This window comes from Pelodiscus sinensis, chromosome 6 (assembly GCF_052426305.1).
Source record: "Pelodiscus sinensis isolate ZL-2025 chromosome 6, ASM5242630v1, whole genome shotgun sequence".
In the NCBI taxonomy this organism is placed as follows: Eukaryota; Metazoa; Chordata; order Testudines; family Trionychidae; genus Pelodiscus; species Pelodiscus sinensis.
This window is the reverse complement of record NC_143057.1, coordinates 100,710,789-100,727,779: the sequence shown is the minus strand read 5'-3', so window position 1 is coordinate 100,727,779 and position 16,991 is coordinate 100,710,789. Positions and strand designations below refer to the sequence as shown.

Genomic DNA, 16,991 nt, shown 5'->3' with positions numbered 1-16,991 from the left:
AAAACCACGCTGGTTTCAAGAAGGTTAAATGGTCGCCTAGTTGCAACTTCTAATGTTCATTTAAATGTCAAATATATAATATGTATGTATTTACAACATATTTTCATTCTGACATCTTGAAATCATATCAAGACAGCCAACTTTAGTATTTTTACTGAAACCTTCGATTCCCTTTTTCTTAGATGTACATACACACTGCACATTGCACATGAAATCATCTTTCAGATGGAGTTAGGATTCCTACAGGATAATTTGCTTTGTAATAGCATAATAATCATGAAGTTTACATTTAATAACTTTTGGGCATTTTATCGCAACACAGTTTCAGTGTGTATACATATTTAGTTAGACTGTATTTTTTCCTTTTATCCAAATTCTTGCCTTGTCAGTTTTCTTTAAAGAAAGGGACGTTGGGGGGGGGGCACGTTTATTTCTGATAAACACTGTTTAGAAGCCTCCAGCTGGAAGGCGCTTAGATAATAAGAGGATGACAGCGGCATAAGAACCCATATAGAACGAGACACAGCGAGGTTCTAAACAAACTCTAAAAAAAATTGTGTAAGGTATTGTTTCATTTTGGATAGTGGGGTAATAACGGTATAAGGGGGATATACAGCCTCACGTTTTTAACAACGAAGAGGGTCAGGTCATAGTATGATCAAAACCTGGTTGTTGCAAATAGACAAATAAATAGGTGCCTTAAACTATAAAAATGGGCATATGTTTTACTAGATTTTAAAGCTTTAAATAATTGAGAGTCAAATTATTAAACCAGCAGCTCCTTAAAGGGCCATTGAAATTGCCTGCGGAAGGTTTCGTGGCCCTGAAGTTTCGAGGACTTTAGCTTTAGGGTCACCTGTGTACCGATGTGCGTAACTGAAAAATCATAAACAATATATAGGGGACCAGCTAAACAATATTTCTTATATTTTAATTGCCTTGAGTAACTTAATGAAATTCTCCGCGTTTTTCAAAGAAGAGGTACATTTAAAGACGTATGTTACCTCCAGAATTTGCACTGCTATAAATCCAGACAAACTATGGTAAAAAGAGGGTAGAGTTAGGTTTTGCGGGGTTTTAAAGATAAATTGGAATGTTTGCCATAGAGAAAGCTAGACTTTACTTTGCTATACGACGTATATATCCATTATTGTCCAACCGATGATATTGGAGAGACCTAAACGTCAATTTAAAATAAAGGAGACGTAAAAAGGATTTGAAAAAGAAAAGAAAATGGACTGGTGACATTTTGAGGAACAGTTTAAGGTAAATATTTGCATCTTCGATTTCGTGTTAGCATAAAACCCAAGAAGCGGCAATTCACAATTTCAAGGGGAAAGGAGAGTGGGAAAGACAAACAATTAAACCTTGCATCTGTGGCTTAATGCAGCGCGTATTTCTTTTTCTCCCGTGACAAAATTGGGTTAGCCCCTAATCTAACGGGGGTAATTTCTGTTGCCTAAGAAAGACAGAAACCCAGGAAGAAAATAGCTGACTCCTCCAAATAGGGAATTGTAAATACTGAAATGTAAATAGACAGAACCCCACTCTCCCAGAAGTTCGGGGGGCAGGGGAGTCTGACAAGCGTCCGCAAGAGACAGAGCAAAGACTGTAGAATGCAGGGTGCCAGGGGCGCTCGGAAGGAGACGGGTGGCAAGAATCAAGTCTAGAGGGGAACGCAAGCGAGGACTGGGAAAGTTGCCCCTGCATCCCCGAGCCGCAGCAGCAGCGTCGGAAGGCTCCAGCGCCTGAAATATGATAATCAGAACAGCTGCTCTGCGCTCCCTTCCACCAATGGGCGCGGGACAGGCTTGACGTCCCCGCGCGTTACGTCAGGCCAATGGAGATCCAGCCGAGTTGGAGCAGAGAAGTTTGAGTAAGAGATAAGGAAGAGACTAGTGCCCGACCAGCGCTGAGTCCGGCTCCGCAGCGCCTCTTCCAGTCCCACCACACGGGCAAAACTGGACTGCTCGGCAGCGCGAGGGAGGGCAGTGCCGCCCGGCGCCTCTGCCCCGCCTGCAGCCCTGCTGCCACTAGCTCACGCTTTGCTCTTGTTTTTTAGCAACAGCTTTCAAACCTACTTTGGGGTCTTAAAACGAAAGCGCACACCACCATTCCACTGTGGACCATACACCCTCTTACAGATATGGGAGACATGGGAGACCCACCAAAAAGTAAGGCGGATTTTTTTTTACCGTTGTTGGAATCGATGTGTCTGTTGTAACCGTGTCAGTCAGCTCATTGGAACTTCACTGGAATGGTAGAGAAGGTGCCTTTGTTGCCATGCCTGCATGCTTGCTGTGTTTTAACTTCTTACCCCTGCATTTCCCTAGCCTTGAGTCCTGCTCCTTGAAAGGTTGGGGCGCAGGCAGGATTGTCATGGTGTCTCCAGCTCTGCAGACTGAGCTATCTTCGCCTTAGACTCCCAATGGCTCTGCCTGACTATACAGCACCTAGCCCACTTAGGCGAATTAGCATTAGGCGTGCGAAGGAGAGCAAAGTGACAACTGCTTGTTCAGAATATCGAGCCCTGCGTTATACGGGAGAGGGGTTTAAACATCCACGCGTTCAGCTCCCAACGCTTCCAGCCAAAACCATATTCATATGTTCCCCTGGAGCGAAACAAAAAATTGCAAAACGAGGGAGTTTGGGTTGCGTGCCAGGCTTGCAAAATTAGAAGCTTCACACCGAAGGCTGTTCACATCTGCATTTTAACATACGGTCCGCCTCCTTTCTAAATGAGGCAAGGTTTTGATGGCACACTTCAATTACCATCCAAAAGTGCAATACTCTTTTTTTTTAAAAAAAGTCTAAACCTCCCAGAGAACGCCCTATAAGAGATCGACACTAAAAGTGTGTTTATCTCTGTAGGAGAGTAAACGGTTAGTCAATCATGTATTTATTTTCATTTCAGAAAAACGTCTGATTTCCCTATGTGTTGGTTGCGGCAATCAAATTCACGATCAGTATATTCTGAGGGTTTCTCCGGATTTGGAATGGCATGCGGCGTGTTTGAAGTGTGCAGAGTGTAATCAGTATTTGGACGAGACCTGTACGTGCTTTGTTAGGGATGGCAAAACCTACTGTAAAAGAGATTATATCAGGTACGCCATTTATGCTGTTTGATTATTTGGTTAGTTTTGCAGTTATAGAGACAGGCAGAAGAAGTGTGATTTTTTTTAACGTTAATGATCCAAAGGTACAAGGACAAAAAACTTCTAGTTAAGTGTATCCCATAAATTAAAATGAAAAATATAAAACGGTCTGGAGTCGCTAGGGTTTGTAAGGACCTCTCCTGGTAAAGCACAACTTCCTGCAGTATGTGCTGTGATCCTAACAAAGCAGATCATCTAAATGTATTTTAAATAACATAGGAGCGACGCAGAGCTGATAGCTTTTAAACCTGGAAAAAATGCATCTCTGAATTTACGAGTTACAGGAAGACTAAAATCATATGCAGAATGAAGACACTTCAAACATGTATGCAACGGGCAAATAAACCTATTTACAACAGGGCCTATTTTTTAAAAAGATGGTGAAGTTGACAGTTTCTATCTGAAGGAAGTTCCTTTTTTGTAAGGTAAAAAGACAGACTACAGTATTTCTTTGCTAAAATAACTGGCATGTAATCTTTTTAAATATTAACCCCTTGGTGATATCTGGATGCCTTTTCTTTCTTATCTTATCTGTGCTGATGAATTAGACAGAGCAGATCAAATTGCCCATCATCTGTTCGCGAACAATTGGGTATATTTAGATAATGGAACTGCTTCCTTCCTCACATTAAAATCTGGTAACTGATAAAATGTGAGAGTTGCCAATCCTAACACTGTAGCGAAACCAAAGCAGAACTTGGGCGTATTTATTATTTGTGCTCTTGGGTCATATTTATCTATTGCTATCCTATAGTGTCATCTGCTAGGTTTGTACACAGCAGTATTTTGTATATTAACTATGCTGTGTTGCCAAAACGTTGTTACAGAAACTTTCAGGAGTAAATATCATACATTTATTGATACCTTTTATAAATTAATTTTATACCACTTGAATTCTTCCAATGATCATATGATAGTTAATTCCTTAAAGCCACATCTTGTGAAATTATCCTCAACGTTTTGCAATGTTGAGAACAATCCACTGCTTTCCTGGCTTTACTTTTAAAGGTATCGGGGAGTGGTGTTTTTATCTGATTTTATTTTTTTCATCATTCTGCTTTGACTCTTTCCCATTTTCAAAAGAGAGAAAATGTTTGGGAGTATGATCTGGTCATTCCTGTGTCAATTTCATTGAGTAGAGGAAATGAATAAATAAATTGCATCTTTGACAATTTTCTGCAAAATAATTTTAATTTGTTCAAATTATTTAAAGTAAAAGGTGTACACTCTGTGCTGGGGCGATTTTGAATTAGACTCTCAAACAAATATAAACTCTGAAGCATACGTGCAAAAATAACTCGTGTTCCTAGTAAGTTATTATGTTTAGAGATCGAGCAATTTTTCATGAAAACTCACAGTTCGAAGTTTTAGGTCTGAGCACAAACTAAATACATTGTACATAACACACATCCTGCTATGCATAGGCACACGCATAAGGTAGGAATACATGTATGTGTGTGAATATACACAGAGCATAGAGTTTGTGTGCATTCTAGAGGGTATTTGAGAGAGTTTATGGGTGTGTGTGCATATTATAAACTACTTAGGAGTGTGTGAATACCTATATACATACCTATCTGTGCATATGTTTATTATACTAGCTTGCCTTTTTAATAAAACAACTTAGCTAAATCATATTCAGTGTGAACCGATACACTGTGGAGCTTGCGAAAGATGATTCAGAACTGCAGCTAATAAAAATATATCTGTATAGATAGATATTGCTACCTGACATGTCCCTCTCTTTCCGCATCGAAGAGGACTCAAGCTACAGCACAGTAGCTATTAAAGGTGTATAAAACAAAGAGGCAAATGATTTGCTCTCTTGAAATACCCGTAAGGAAGTTTTCCTTTCATTTGTGTTTGAAGATTCGTATTTTCTTTCGTTCTAAGGCTGAGCGTTCATCTTAAAGTGGTGCTGATGGGGGTGGAGGAGAGTGGAAAGGTGGAATTAAGAAAAGGGCTGGAAATGTACTTTCATAGAAAGATTACCCTACAAAAAAGAAGGCGGAAGGGGGAAAATTTCTTGAGCCCGGTAGTGCCTGGAAAAGTTCCTTCTTCGGTGTTCGGAGAAAGGAAAACTACAACTGTGGCTACTGACAACCCTAGTGTGCAGGAGGCGGCAAAACTCCTGAAGGTTTCATTCAAAAAGAGAGAGAGAGAGAGAGAGAGAGAGAGAGGCTAATAGGTTTGTGTTTGTGCAATGGGTGTCACTCTCTGTCATCGGAGCCAGCCTTTATTTTACAGATTATACACAAGCGGGTTGCTCCAGCTCTGGAGCAGCGTGGGGCAGCCAATGTGCCCTGCGCCCAGTGTGCGAGCCCCCCTCGCCACCCTCTTTGCTGGGCAGCTCAGGCTCCGGGGAAGCAGAGGGGTTAGGAAAACCCTGCCGGAGGTTTTGTGTGTGTGTGAGAGCGAGCAAGAGCTCTGCTGCTGCCTTTTACAGCGGCCAGATCTGGGCACCGGCAGTAACTGAATCCGTTTTATTCCTTCCCCCTCCGAGCTTCTGAGCTGTAAAGACTCGTTTAACTAGCGTGCGGCGTGTGGCAAGTCGAGCAGGGCCGGGGGGCTGCAACCGACTAGGGGGTGAAACCTCTTTTCTCCTTCTTGTCTCTGGGCCGGGCCCTGCTCAGGTTATACGGCATCAAGTGCGCCAAGTGCAGCATCGGCTTCAGCAAGAACGACTTCGTGATGCGAGCGCGCTCCAAGGTGTATCACATCGAGTGTTTCCGCTGCGTGGCCTGCAGCCGCCAGCTCATCCCAGGGGACGAATTCGCGCTGCGGGAGGACGGCCTCTTCTGCCGAGCAGACCACGACGTGGTGGAGAGGGCCAGCCTGGGAGCGGGGGACCCGCTCAGCCCCCTTCATCCCGCCAGACCGCTGCAGATGGCAGGTACTCCACCAGCCCCCCGAGAGAGAGCGAGCCGCTGCCACTGCAGGCCACAGCCACTCTGGGCCACTAGCCGCTGCCGCGGCTTTGTTCCAGTCCTTCCTGCCTCTGCCCCGTCCGCCTGTACCGTACAGCCCTGCAGTAGGCACACATGTGTGCGTGTGTAGCCAGGCACAGCTCTAGAGCTCTAGCCATAGGGGTGAGCCTTCCTGTAGAAATAGCAATGATATAACCACACATATCGTATCATTGTGTATATATACACATGGAGATAACAATATGATAGTAACATGGCACACCTGACAATAGAATAGGTGTACACACACCTGTCTATATGCATGTACACACCTATGTATATATCTGAAGGCATGCAGTTTTAACTATATATATCTCAAACTATATGGGTGTATGTATACACTAATACATTATAGATGTGTGTGTGTGTGTGTGTATAATTTGTATAACGATACACACACACATTATATATAGTATTTATATGAATACCTGTGTATACACACATTTAAATCAGTATTAAAACCTTGAAATCTAGTGGTTCACTGAAAGTTCATACCTCAGGTATTGCATGTGCATTTGTCTAAGGAGAGCCTGGAAGAAAGAATGGATCCCTTTAGGCATAACTTTTCTCTTTTGAAAGTTGAATAGATAGATAATATGATGTGTTTATAGCCCATTAATATTATATCACAAATCCAATGTCCGTTATTTTTTTACCAAAACTTTTGAAGCAGATTGTTTTAAAATACAAATAGAAAAGGGGTACGAAAAGACAGAGACTTAATACTACAGGCGAGCACTTAGGCTGTAATTTAAAACTGTCAACAAGCTAATCTTCACTAATTGCCTTTTAACGTGATTCTGCCTCCTTGAAACGTTTTTTGTGATTTGATGAGAATTTCATCTTAAATTCTGCGTTGCAACTTTAGACTTGATCTAACATACAGATTTACTTACACTTTCAGTTTTCGAAGTATGCATTAGATATTTACAAAACCCTAAACTTTAGGAAGGGGGACATCTTTCACAAACAAAGTTAACAACACAAGATTGGCATGGAGTAGTACTAGCCAGGTAACTAAGGCTAAGGGATATTTACAAACACAACCATGTTTACTCCTGCACAATTTCTTCTTTTGTATAGTTTTCAAATGACCTGTGCATATATAGCAGAGAAACACATAAATAATAATTCCAGAATTTCGAACTGATTATGCTGATTTCTTCAAGCATATTTGTGCATTTCTTAAAAGAAATATTGTGTCTGCAAGCTACAAAATTGCTAATATTGGGGGCTCTTGTTCCGAATTAATCTCTGATGTTTTCTTGTGACATCCGGAGAAATAGAAACCCGATTTTACAGTACAAAGTGAACACTCATTGGCCAAACTTTTAGTAACTTCTCCCCTTTATTTTTGGTCAAGTGATATTTAGGGCATTCTAATAAATTCATTATTTGAAGAAAATAAGAATATATGATGTAAAAGTAAAACGATATATTTCTAACTTTCGAAATGGCAGTGTCCTCTTGGTTCCATTTCCCGACGGTTTCCATGAAAATAAATCAGCTGCCATTTCCCCCATCACCTTTTATGACTTTGCAGTAGCTTTAGATTTGTAGGGCACAAAGTGACATAACTTCAGGTTCAACCTCCAGCTTCCCCAATAGCTTCTTCTCTCGGGATCTCAGGATGTGCCTTTCACATGTAAGGTTTTCTACAATGTACACCTTGCTTTGTTTTTGTGGAGCCGCGATTGAAAACTGCTGGTAGCCAGTTGATGTAACTGGTCTTAGGCTGTAATAATCTGCATACAGGAAGCAGTCACACAAATTATTCAAAATGTTCCCTGTTACTAAACTTTTAAAGCTAAATATCTGTTTTAGTGGTTTCTCCATGAATAAATAAATACTCCCCTCCCCCACACACCCCATGTCTATTACAACAAAGTAGCATATTCCTTGTCTGCCGGAGATAAAATGGGGCTGAGCTGCTTGTTTATTGTCCCCCTCTCCCCCTCCAAAATTGTCCGTGCAGTAGGAAATGGCAATAATGGTGTGATTCTATCTGCTCTCAGGGGAGAGATAAGGACAACAGCTCAGAGGTGAATGTCTGAATGACCTTTTCAGTAAGGATCTGCCCGAGAAAGCTCTGAGTCTTTGTAGATTCTCTACTTCTTCCTTATGGAGATCTTGTTCGTTCCTTCCCCTTTCCTTGCAGCAGAACCTATCTCTGCCAGACAGCCCGCTCTTCGACCCCACGTCCACAAGCAGCCGGAGAAGACCACCCGAGTCCGGACTGTGCTTAATGAGAAACAGCTTCACACCTTGAGGACCTGCTACGCTGCCAACCCCAGACCCGACGCCCTCATGAAGGAGCAACTGGTGGAAATGACTGGCCTCAGCCCGAGGGTCATCAGGGTCTGGTTTCAAAACAAGCGATGTAAGGACAAAAAAAGGAGCATCATGATGAAGCAGCTTCAGCAACAGCAGCCCAATGACAAAACTGTAAGTGGCTGCAGCCTGTGCTCCTAATGGAACGTTCCTTTCTGAACTGGAAACGATCCTTTGATCTTGAAATCGTACCGAGACCACCTCTGACCAGCTTTCTTTGGGGCTTGGTTTTGTCTGGGCAGATAAATGATGCTGTTTATGGGAGAGCTCCATATTTAAGACAGTACAGATGTGGTACAGTTGCCTTCCGATTACTGTAAATATTATTCATGTATTCTATTGTCAATGCAATTAAACATAGCAAGCAGATTACACCTCCTGCTCCAGGGGACACGCCTTTATGCGGGGCTAAGGATATAGTGTGGATCAGAGTACTTTCACTGCTGTGTGAATTGTGACCCTTCGAGTTTAGGGAATGTAATAAGCCGAACACCGTGTAATAGATATTTTGCAAGTGCGGTGGACTCCTTAATAGAAAAAGACGTTCTCCCTCTTGGATGGGTTCACATAGGAGTCAGAACCACAAATGTGATGCGTTTCCTTAACATTTTCTATGTGATAAGGTGCATATTGGCATACCTGAGCAACTGCACCTACTGAGCCAAAAGACAAATGCAAAGGAAGGATTTTGATTTGTCATCCTAGACACAGAATTTAAAATTGCACAAGATGCAAACAAGTTATCTTGGCTTAAAACAGCGAGATTTCTCAAACAAGTTGCCTTTCTCCATTTTGCAACTTTTTTCTTCCTGTTGGAGCTTTTCAAAAAGCGACAAAATGTGACCAACCTGTGTTGGTGCAACACAAACGCGGATGGCTATTTTCAGGGTATTGGCTGTCCTGAAAAGACTATTAATTCATAAGGCTGCCTAGTTAAGTGGAATTGAAGGAGTTTCACTTTACCGTGTCAGAAGGCAGTAAAACACAGTGTTATCAGCACACAGTTCCTCAAGGCTCCGAGTCATTTTGTACATAACAGCCGTAGCATTTAGAATACACAAAGGGTTTCAAAGCTACTCGGGCACCCGAGGCTAGTAGCAGAGAGGTTATACGATCCAGCTAAGGTCGCAGCTAGCATGGATGCAAATATAAACCCAAGGTTGTTAACCGTTTCTTGTTCTTCACTGTGCATCGTCGGGCAATGCTATTTGGTGCAAGTAGTTAATAACCTTTTAGGCAACCGGGCATGAAGACATACAAGGATTAAGGAGAAAGAAAGTAAGCTTCTAGAGGGATAAATACAGAAATATGCTGCCCTATAGTAGAACAGGGTAAGCCATTCACAGCAGATTAACTATGTAAATAAAGGCGACTGTATAGATAAGATAGAAAAGCAGTTTATTGACTCAGCGCTTATATACAATAAAGTTAACTAAGCTCATTAACATCTTTGGGTCGGTTGTTTACAGAATATTCAAGGGATGACAGGAACCCCTATGGTGGCTGCTAGTCCTGAGAGACATGATGGGGGTTTACAGGCAAACCCAGTGGAAGTGCAGAGTTACCAGCCGCCTTGGAAAGTACTGAGTGACTTCGCATTGCAGAGTGACATAGATCAACCTGCTTTTCAGCAGCTAGTAAGTGCTAGTTCCCAGACTGAATATGCTAATGTGTACACGGGGCAGAATACTGGGTATTCTTTAAACTTGGTGTAGGTGTGCTGCTGTGAGATGTGAACTCGAGACTATAAATGCATTCCTGGTATTTACATTGTTGCAATATGTCAGTGCTTTGAATAAAACGGATTTTGTAAGACTTGATCAAAAGCCCACTTGAAGTCAGTAGAAAGGCTCCCGTTGATTTCAATGGGCTTTGGATCAGGCCCAAAACTGAGGTCTGAAATAGTAATTAAAATAATTATAGCCATAAAATTTAAAAGCAAATCTATAGAGGAGACATGGGGCATTAAAACTATAAGCAATTTATCATTTTACTCTTTGTAATCTTACAACAGCAATTACTAACCTGGGGTCCACATATTTTATTTTGCCTATATAGTATAGAATTAAGTTCAACTATATGAATATAACATCATCCAGACAGATATGATTCTTAAAACAGGGAGGGAAGGGAAGTATAAATCTTTAAGTTTGTAACTCCAGGCAAATATTTATATCTATCCCTCTGAAATTATATTTATATTTTATAAAGAGAATTGTTATTACATAGTCACATGCAAAAGCCAAACAATATTAATGGACTGGCTTAACCAACAAGAAAACAGACATTTAAGAATAAATTCTGTTCTTAACTCACTTCCTTATGCCTACGTCATTTGGCAGCTCATATGGGACCATATCATCTGCAATACTTAGGCTCAACAAGGTGAATTAAGGACAGAAGTTCAACCTTAACTCAATTTCCTGGCCTAAGTGTGTTTAAACCAGATCTTTAAAATAATAAGGTACGTTGTGTATGGTTTTTCAGTGATTCACAGTAATAAATAATAATGAAATATTACCATAGATGTTTTCATTGGTCAGACAATTTTTCAGAATAATCTTGGAAAATAAAAATAAAGGTTTATAGCACCAATATACATTTTCAGACCTTTCCCTTTAGTGACTCACTCATTTTTTGGTTTTTTTTTAATTTGATGCTGAAGAATGAATTGGAATACCCTGCCCATTTGGAATTCCCTTTAATTTAGCAGCTGTATTATTGATGCTGTAATACAGATCATCTTGGTTCTAGAGCATCTTCTAGTTCCTCTGCTTCAACCAAGCCAGCCAGCAGGTGGGGAAAAAAAGAAACAACCCTTCCTCCCTCTTCCTCCCCCAAAAAAGCAAAACACTGAACTGCTTTGTCTGGTTTACTTGTTATGGGTTAATGGTCCAGAAAGATCTGTAAGCCCTGGACAGACTGGCCTTTGGTGGTACTAGGTCTAGCAACAGAATTCAATATTTTGGGATGTAACCAGGAAGCAATTTTTGACCTTTTAAAAAATGTCAGCTTGACCAAAAATAGAGCATATAGGAAAATAGATATATCAGGAGCATTTTGTAGTATGGACCCAGTCTAGTGAACTTTCAAATGGCTGGTGCAAATTTCTGCAATGTAAGCAAGGCCTTAATCTCAAAGTCTTCTAACCAAGAAGGTGAAAACCAAATTTGGGGTATATTAGAAATGCTAAACTCTCCAAATAGTGGACATTGTAAGACTAATATCCAATCACCAACTCACAGAAGCTACCCAGTTGTGTCTCATTTAATACAGACTCATCTTCTTCCCCATCACTCTCAGGGAAGAAGATGTCTTATTAAAAAGCAAACTCATTATGCTCATAGAGCTTTGTGCCAATTGTTATTGTATTATGTACCATAAAAGGAAGTGGGAAGTAGCCTTGCTTTCATGTCAGGAAACACAAAGTTCTTAAATAATTGATTGCAACATACTGTTGGGAATTCAAATTCCCAAACAATTAGAATGCAAAGATCTCCAAAAGTCCTGAGAAAACAGGTGTCATTAAAAACAGTTTGGGGCTTCCCCAATTTTGGTTTTAGAAATCTACTTTGTTGAGTGAATTGACTGATGAGCTAATTCAAACCTCATTCAAGTAAATGGAAAAACTCCCCTTGATTTCATTGGGTGATGCCCTTTGTAGTGCAAGTTGAGTATATATTTGTATTTCTTTTTCTTCTCCTGCTTTTAATTAATAACTATAACTACATTTGTGACTATGTCCCCTTATTTTCTTTTGGGCAGGTTAATTTTTCAGAAGGAGGACCTGGTTCCAATTCTACTGGAAGCGAAGTAGCATCAATGTCCTCTCAGCTTCCAGATACACCTAACAGCATGGTAGCCAGTCCTATTGAGGCATGAGGAACAATTCAGATTTTTTTATTATTATTTTCCCCTTTTGAAGAAATCGGGGAAGTTATCACATTGGGACTCTTGAAACTTAAAAGTATTTAACAAACCTGTAATTACCCTAACAAAGAATGCTCCATGAAATGCACGGAGTCTTGTTATAAATGACAAAGTGAAATGGTAGCAACACTGTGAAGACAATCATGGGATCTTACTAGAATAATAATAATTTAAAAGAGTAAATAAACACACATGATATCCAATGATCACAGGAGCATCGAAAAGACGTTTTTAAAACGTAGAGGATTTGTATTCATGGATCTCAGAAAAAGAAGAGGAAACATCTTTTCATTTGACTGAACATATTAGAAAGAAACCGAGATACAGAGACTGTCGATCTAGTCCACCCTAATCTGAATGGTGCTGTTTCTTATTGGGCATTGACTTGCCAAAAAGGAACTCTAATAGGTTTCACAACATCAGGAAAAGACAATCTGGCCCCGCATGGTTGAAAGATTCATTGCAGGAAGCAGGAGCTGCGTTGGTTTGCAATGTTTTTTTTTTTTTAAATTGTTTGGGGTTTTTTTTAGTTGACTCTTACGGGGTTGTTTCCTGGGTCTCTTATAGCATGTACTGTAGATGGGGTTTTGGTTTTGCTGAGATCCATCCTCTATTGAGAAGTCTGAAGCGACTTTAAAATAGGTTTTTGAATGCCTATTTAAAAACCGACTTATAAAGCATTGCAACAAGGTATACCTCTATTTTGCCACAAAGCGTCTCGGGATTGTGTTTGAATTGTGTCCGTCCAAGAACTTTTTTCCCCCCAAAGATGTGTATAGTTATTGGTTAAAATGACTGTTTCTCTTTCTCTCTCTCTCTCTCTCTCTGGAAATAAAGAGGAAAAAAGAAAGAAAAGTTTTGTTTGCTCTTGCATTGCAAAAGTTATAAAGTAATTTATTATTTATTATTGGAAGACTTGCCACTTTTCATGTCATTTGACTCTATTTTTTGTTTTTGTTTGCTAAAGTAAAAAAAGAAAAGGTTGTACCGTGGTCTTTGAATTATATGTCTAAATCTATGTGGTTTTGTCTTTTTTTCTTAAATATTATGTGAAATAAAAGCGCCATATGCAGAATTATTATATCTTCAGAACTATTTCACTAAATAAGCGTTTGGAATATAGAGAAAATAAAACTAATAAAAGTTTCCTCTTTTATATATTTACAAGTTCACAGCTAAATACCTGAAATAAAATATTGCATACAAAGTTGATTCGTATTGAAATATAGAGTATGATATTTTATTGCAAGTATTAATAACCAGCTTGTAAATTTCAATTTTGAACAACTATATTAGGGCTGGTATGATGCCTTAAAAAATTGATAATGTTGCAAGCATTCCCTTCCCCCTCTTCTCCTGCCCTTTAACAGTAATATTACTGTAGGCATGACCAGACAATGTTGAGACACCTAAAGAACTGACATAGCCAACAGAGCTCAGCTTTTCTGAACTGTATTATTTTTTAAAAAAGTGCTGTATACCAAAGCCTCCTTGTTAAGATTGTTCAAGTGGCCTGTATTTAAAGTATAAGCGCCTGATAAAAGGGACATATTTTGCTTAGTATGAATATTATTTATCAGTGTCTGCTGTCAAAATGATTGAAAAATGCTGCAAGAGGAATAGACTTGATTGGATGTTGCTGTGAAATTTCACCATTGGTGTTTCTGTTATTTTCTTTTGACTTCCTTTCCTTGCTGCCTTCCCCTCCTGTTTTCTTCCTTTTTAATTTGGGGGAGGGGTGGAAGGTGGTGGTGAAAGCTAGAAACATGGGAGATTTGTTGGGGGGGGGAGCAGAAAACTATAGGAGAGGGTACGATTTTTTCTCCTTTTCAAGTATTTCTTCATGCTCACAGCCATTACAGGACAAAGGATTGCTTAAAAAAAATCTTTAACAACTGAAATACACAAAGACTTTGAGTCTGACAAAGACAAATTGGTTTGCATGACAGTTTCTCCAAAGTTTCATGTTTTCTTAACATAATCTTGTTTTCTCTTTGCCTCCCCTCATGCTCCCCATCATCCTAACCCACCCCAGCTAGTCAAACTATAGAAAAACATTTCAGGGAGGGGAAGGGGGAGTTAAAAGCCTCATATAAGGATTTCAATCACCCTGATAAGAAACTGGATTCATTTTGTATGCTCAAGTGTAATACATTTTTGAATACTTGATAAATATTTAAATAAATATTAAATCTACCTTAAACTGTGTGAGGAGTAACACTTGTATTTTCATACAGGATCCTAGGGTTGATAAATATCGTGGGGTTGGGAGAGGACAGCATATCATTATTCAGTTTGGTCCAATGCATGTTTAAATTTCTTCTACTATTAAAGAGAGGGAATTTAGCACTCAGTTCTAGGAGGAACCTGGCTTGTGAACTGAAAACTCTGGTTAAGGGCAAGACTGGGCTCTTTACATGTGGCCTTTCTTTCCCTCTTTCTGACAAACTGCACTGCACACAGGAAACAAAATAACTTCTCATTGAAAATAGTGGGAATACTATTGCATTAGACTTGCCTGTTGATTGATATGTTTAATTTGTGACAAATGCTCCAGTTTAGCCCTCCTAGAGTAAGAATAACTCCCATTTAAATCAAAATGAGGGCATACTGATCAGGATTAGTCTCAATATTGCTGAGAGTTGGAATGTCCTGGCCTAGTTGTTTATAGACAATAAAAGATGCAAGTTTCTTATTTTTCTCGATTATAAGGCTTGGCTTTGGTTTTCATTTTTCACGGTTTCATTTTTCATATTTGAATTTTACATTTCTAAATAGCCATGTGTCTCCCAGCTATATATACAACAATCCCTTCCAGTTTGCTGTGCAATATAAAGTATTGTGAGAATCTAGAATACACTGCAGAGCTTCTGGAAGTTTGTGGCAATTTGACCCTTTGATGTAAAGTTAAAATGTGTAATTATTTTTCCTTGGGAAAGCAATCTCTTCTTTTATATCTTTTGTGGACTTATTTAAATGAAATCTTCTAGAGCTGAATGGAATTTGCCAATTTGGGGATTTAAAAAATGCATTTAGGAGTTAGTACATTTAGTTTTGAATATCTCATTAGAGTTATCTCAATCTTTTATCCTAATTGCTAAGGAGATGCCAATGTATAAGTCTGCATCTGTGTGTGTGGGGGGGGGGGGGGGGGGAGGAGGAGTGGAGTCTAAGGGAATTGAATCCACAGTAGGAAAATGTAACTTTCTCTGCAAATAGTTGCATAGAGCATATTGGACTGCAGTGAATAGACTAATGGGTGTCCTTTTAATTGCGTTCTTTGTATTTTTTTTAGCAGAGTCTTGTTTATGTTTGTAGTGCAGTGCATTTTTTCCTAGCTCTTTAGTTCTTTTACAGTTTTGCCTCAAGAAGAGGACTTCAGTATTTAGTGTGTCTAAATCTCTCTTCTAATCACAAACCATTAGATTGAAATTATTATTCATGAATCCAGAACCCTCCCCATCTGATTGCTCTAAATTCTTTCTGGATAATATGATTTCTGCAACAAATTCTCCAGGATCAGTATTATCCTTCAAGCAGACTCAGTTTTACACCTTACCAGTCAGATCTGTGTTCCTAGAGTTCAGACCTCGGGCTGGGGGGAAAGTGGGGGAGGAGAGAAGAGGGGTGTTAAAGGATGAATTAGTTATGTTAAGAAGTATTGTTTTTTTTTTTTTAATGAAGCTAGAGATAATTTCAGACAAGTTTCTACTGTCTGAGGATTCTTGCACTCTTGTATTTTTCTTTGTATCCCGTTTTGGTACCACGTGTACATCTCAGGAGCTTGAGAGACACATATTGCGGGACAAATTCTGCACCTACAAATATGTGTGAGTAGTTCACTCCTAGTGACTTCATTGAGAATACTCAGGTGAGCCAGGGCAGCAGAATTTATGAGAGACAGTCATTGTTTGGATGCATTCATTTGCGCTATTCAATCCGCTAGTTTTATCACGTACTGTAAGAAACGGATGATAATTAATCAAACCAGCAGCCATGGCTCTTTCTCCCCACTATTGTGTCTTAATAACAAGCAACATGCACGATAACTGTGCAATTTCGAAGTGTTTGTTCACGAGTGTGATCTTATTAAAGAATTGTTTAAGTTCACTCTGAATTTTGTCTGCACCAAGATCATATTCAAAACTCTTCTCATTTCATTTTTTTGTCTAGGTAAATCTATCTTGGAACATTCTAAACCAATGTCTGGATGAAACACAGACCATCCGGGTCTGAATTTCAATTTTAAGACAAATCAAATTTCTGAACAGTAAGTACTTGTTTATATATACATATATATATTACAATTTCAGTTTGGTTTTTTTAATTGAAAAAAAATCCAGAGTGACCTTTAAGCGCTATCTACGTATGGGAGGGTCTTCTCATTTCCCCCCTTTCTATGATATCCGTCTGCTCAGTTTAAATCGAATAAAGCCAGGAGTAGAAAATAGCGTTCAGAGGGAAGAAATACCAAGATTGTTTTAACAATGTTGTCTCATGCTGTAGCAATTCCTACATGTTTAAAAATCTGTCGCATATTTTCAGATGTTAAATCTCACTTCTGTGTGGTTTGTATTTTTCAGCTGAGCTGTGAGTAGTTCCTAAAGGG

At 39.5% G+C, this 16,991-nt stretch overlaps 1 protein-coding gene across 2 annotated transcripts; it reads left to right on the top strand.

The window, feature by feature from the left end:
* The first annotated feature begins 1,843 nt into the window (after positions 1-1,843).
* Positions 1,844-14,567, top strand: ISL1 (ISL LIM homeobox 1). 2 transcript variants are annotated; one of them, XM_006139524.5, is made up of 6 exons: positions 1,844-2,174; positions 2,915-3,104; positions 5,789-6,048; positions 8,283-8,566; positions 9,922-10,089; positions 12,218-14,567. In XM_006139524.5, the coding sequence occupies exons 1-6, from the start codon at positions 2,147-2,149 to the stop codon at positions 12,332-12,334; spliced, it is 1,047 nt and encodes a 348-aa protein (XP_006139586.1). In that variant the 5' UTR covers positions 1,844-2,146; the 3' UTR covers positions 12,335-14,567. The 2 variants fall into 2 exon arrangements, with proteins under 2 accessions (XP_006139586.1, XP_006139585.1); XM_006139523.5 differs by having other exon boundaries at positions 1,846-2,174; positions 8,280-8,566; positions 12,218-14,566.
* Positions 14,568-16,991: the final 2,424 nt, after the last annotated feature.

Coding starts and splice junctions, on each gene's coding strand:
- ISL1 (XM_006139523.5), top strand. CDS start 2,147: ATGGGAGACATGGGAGACCCACCAAAAA. Junction 2,175..2,914: donor CATGGGAGACCCACCAAAAA/GTAAGGCGGATT, acceptor TTTTCATTTCAG/AAAAACGTCTGATTTCCCTA. Junction 3,105..5,788: donor TGTAAAAGAGATTATATCAG/GTACGCCATTTA, acceptor GGCCCTGCTCAG/GTTATACGGCATCAAGTGCG.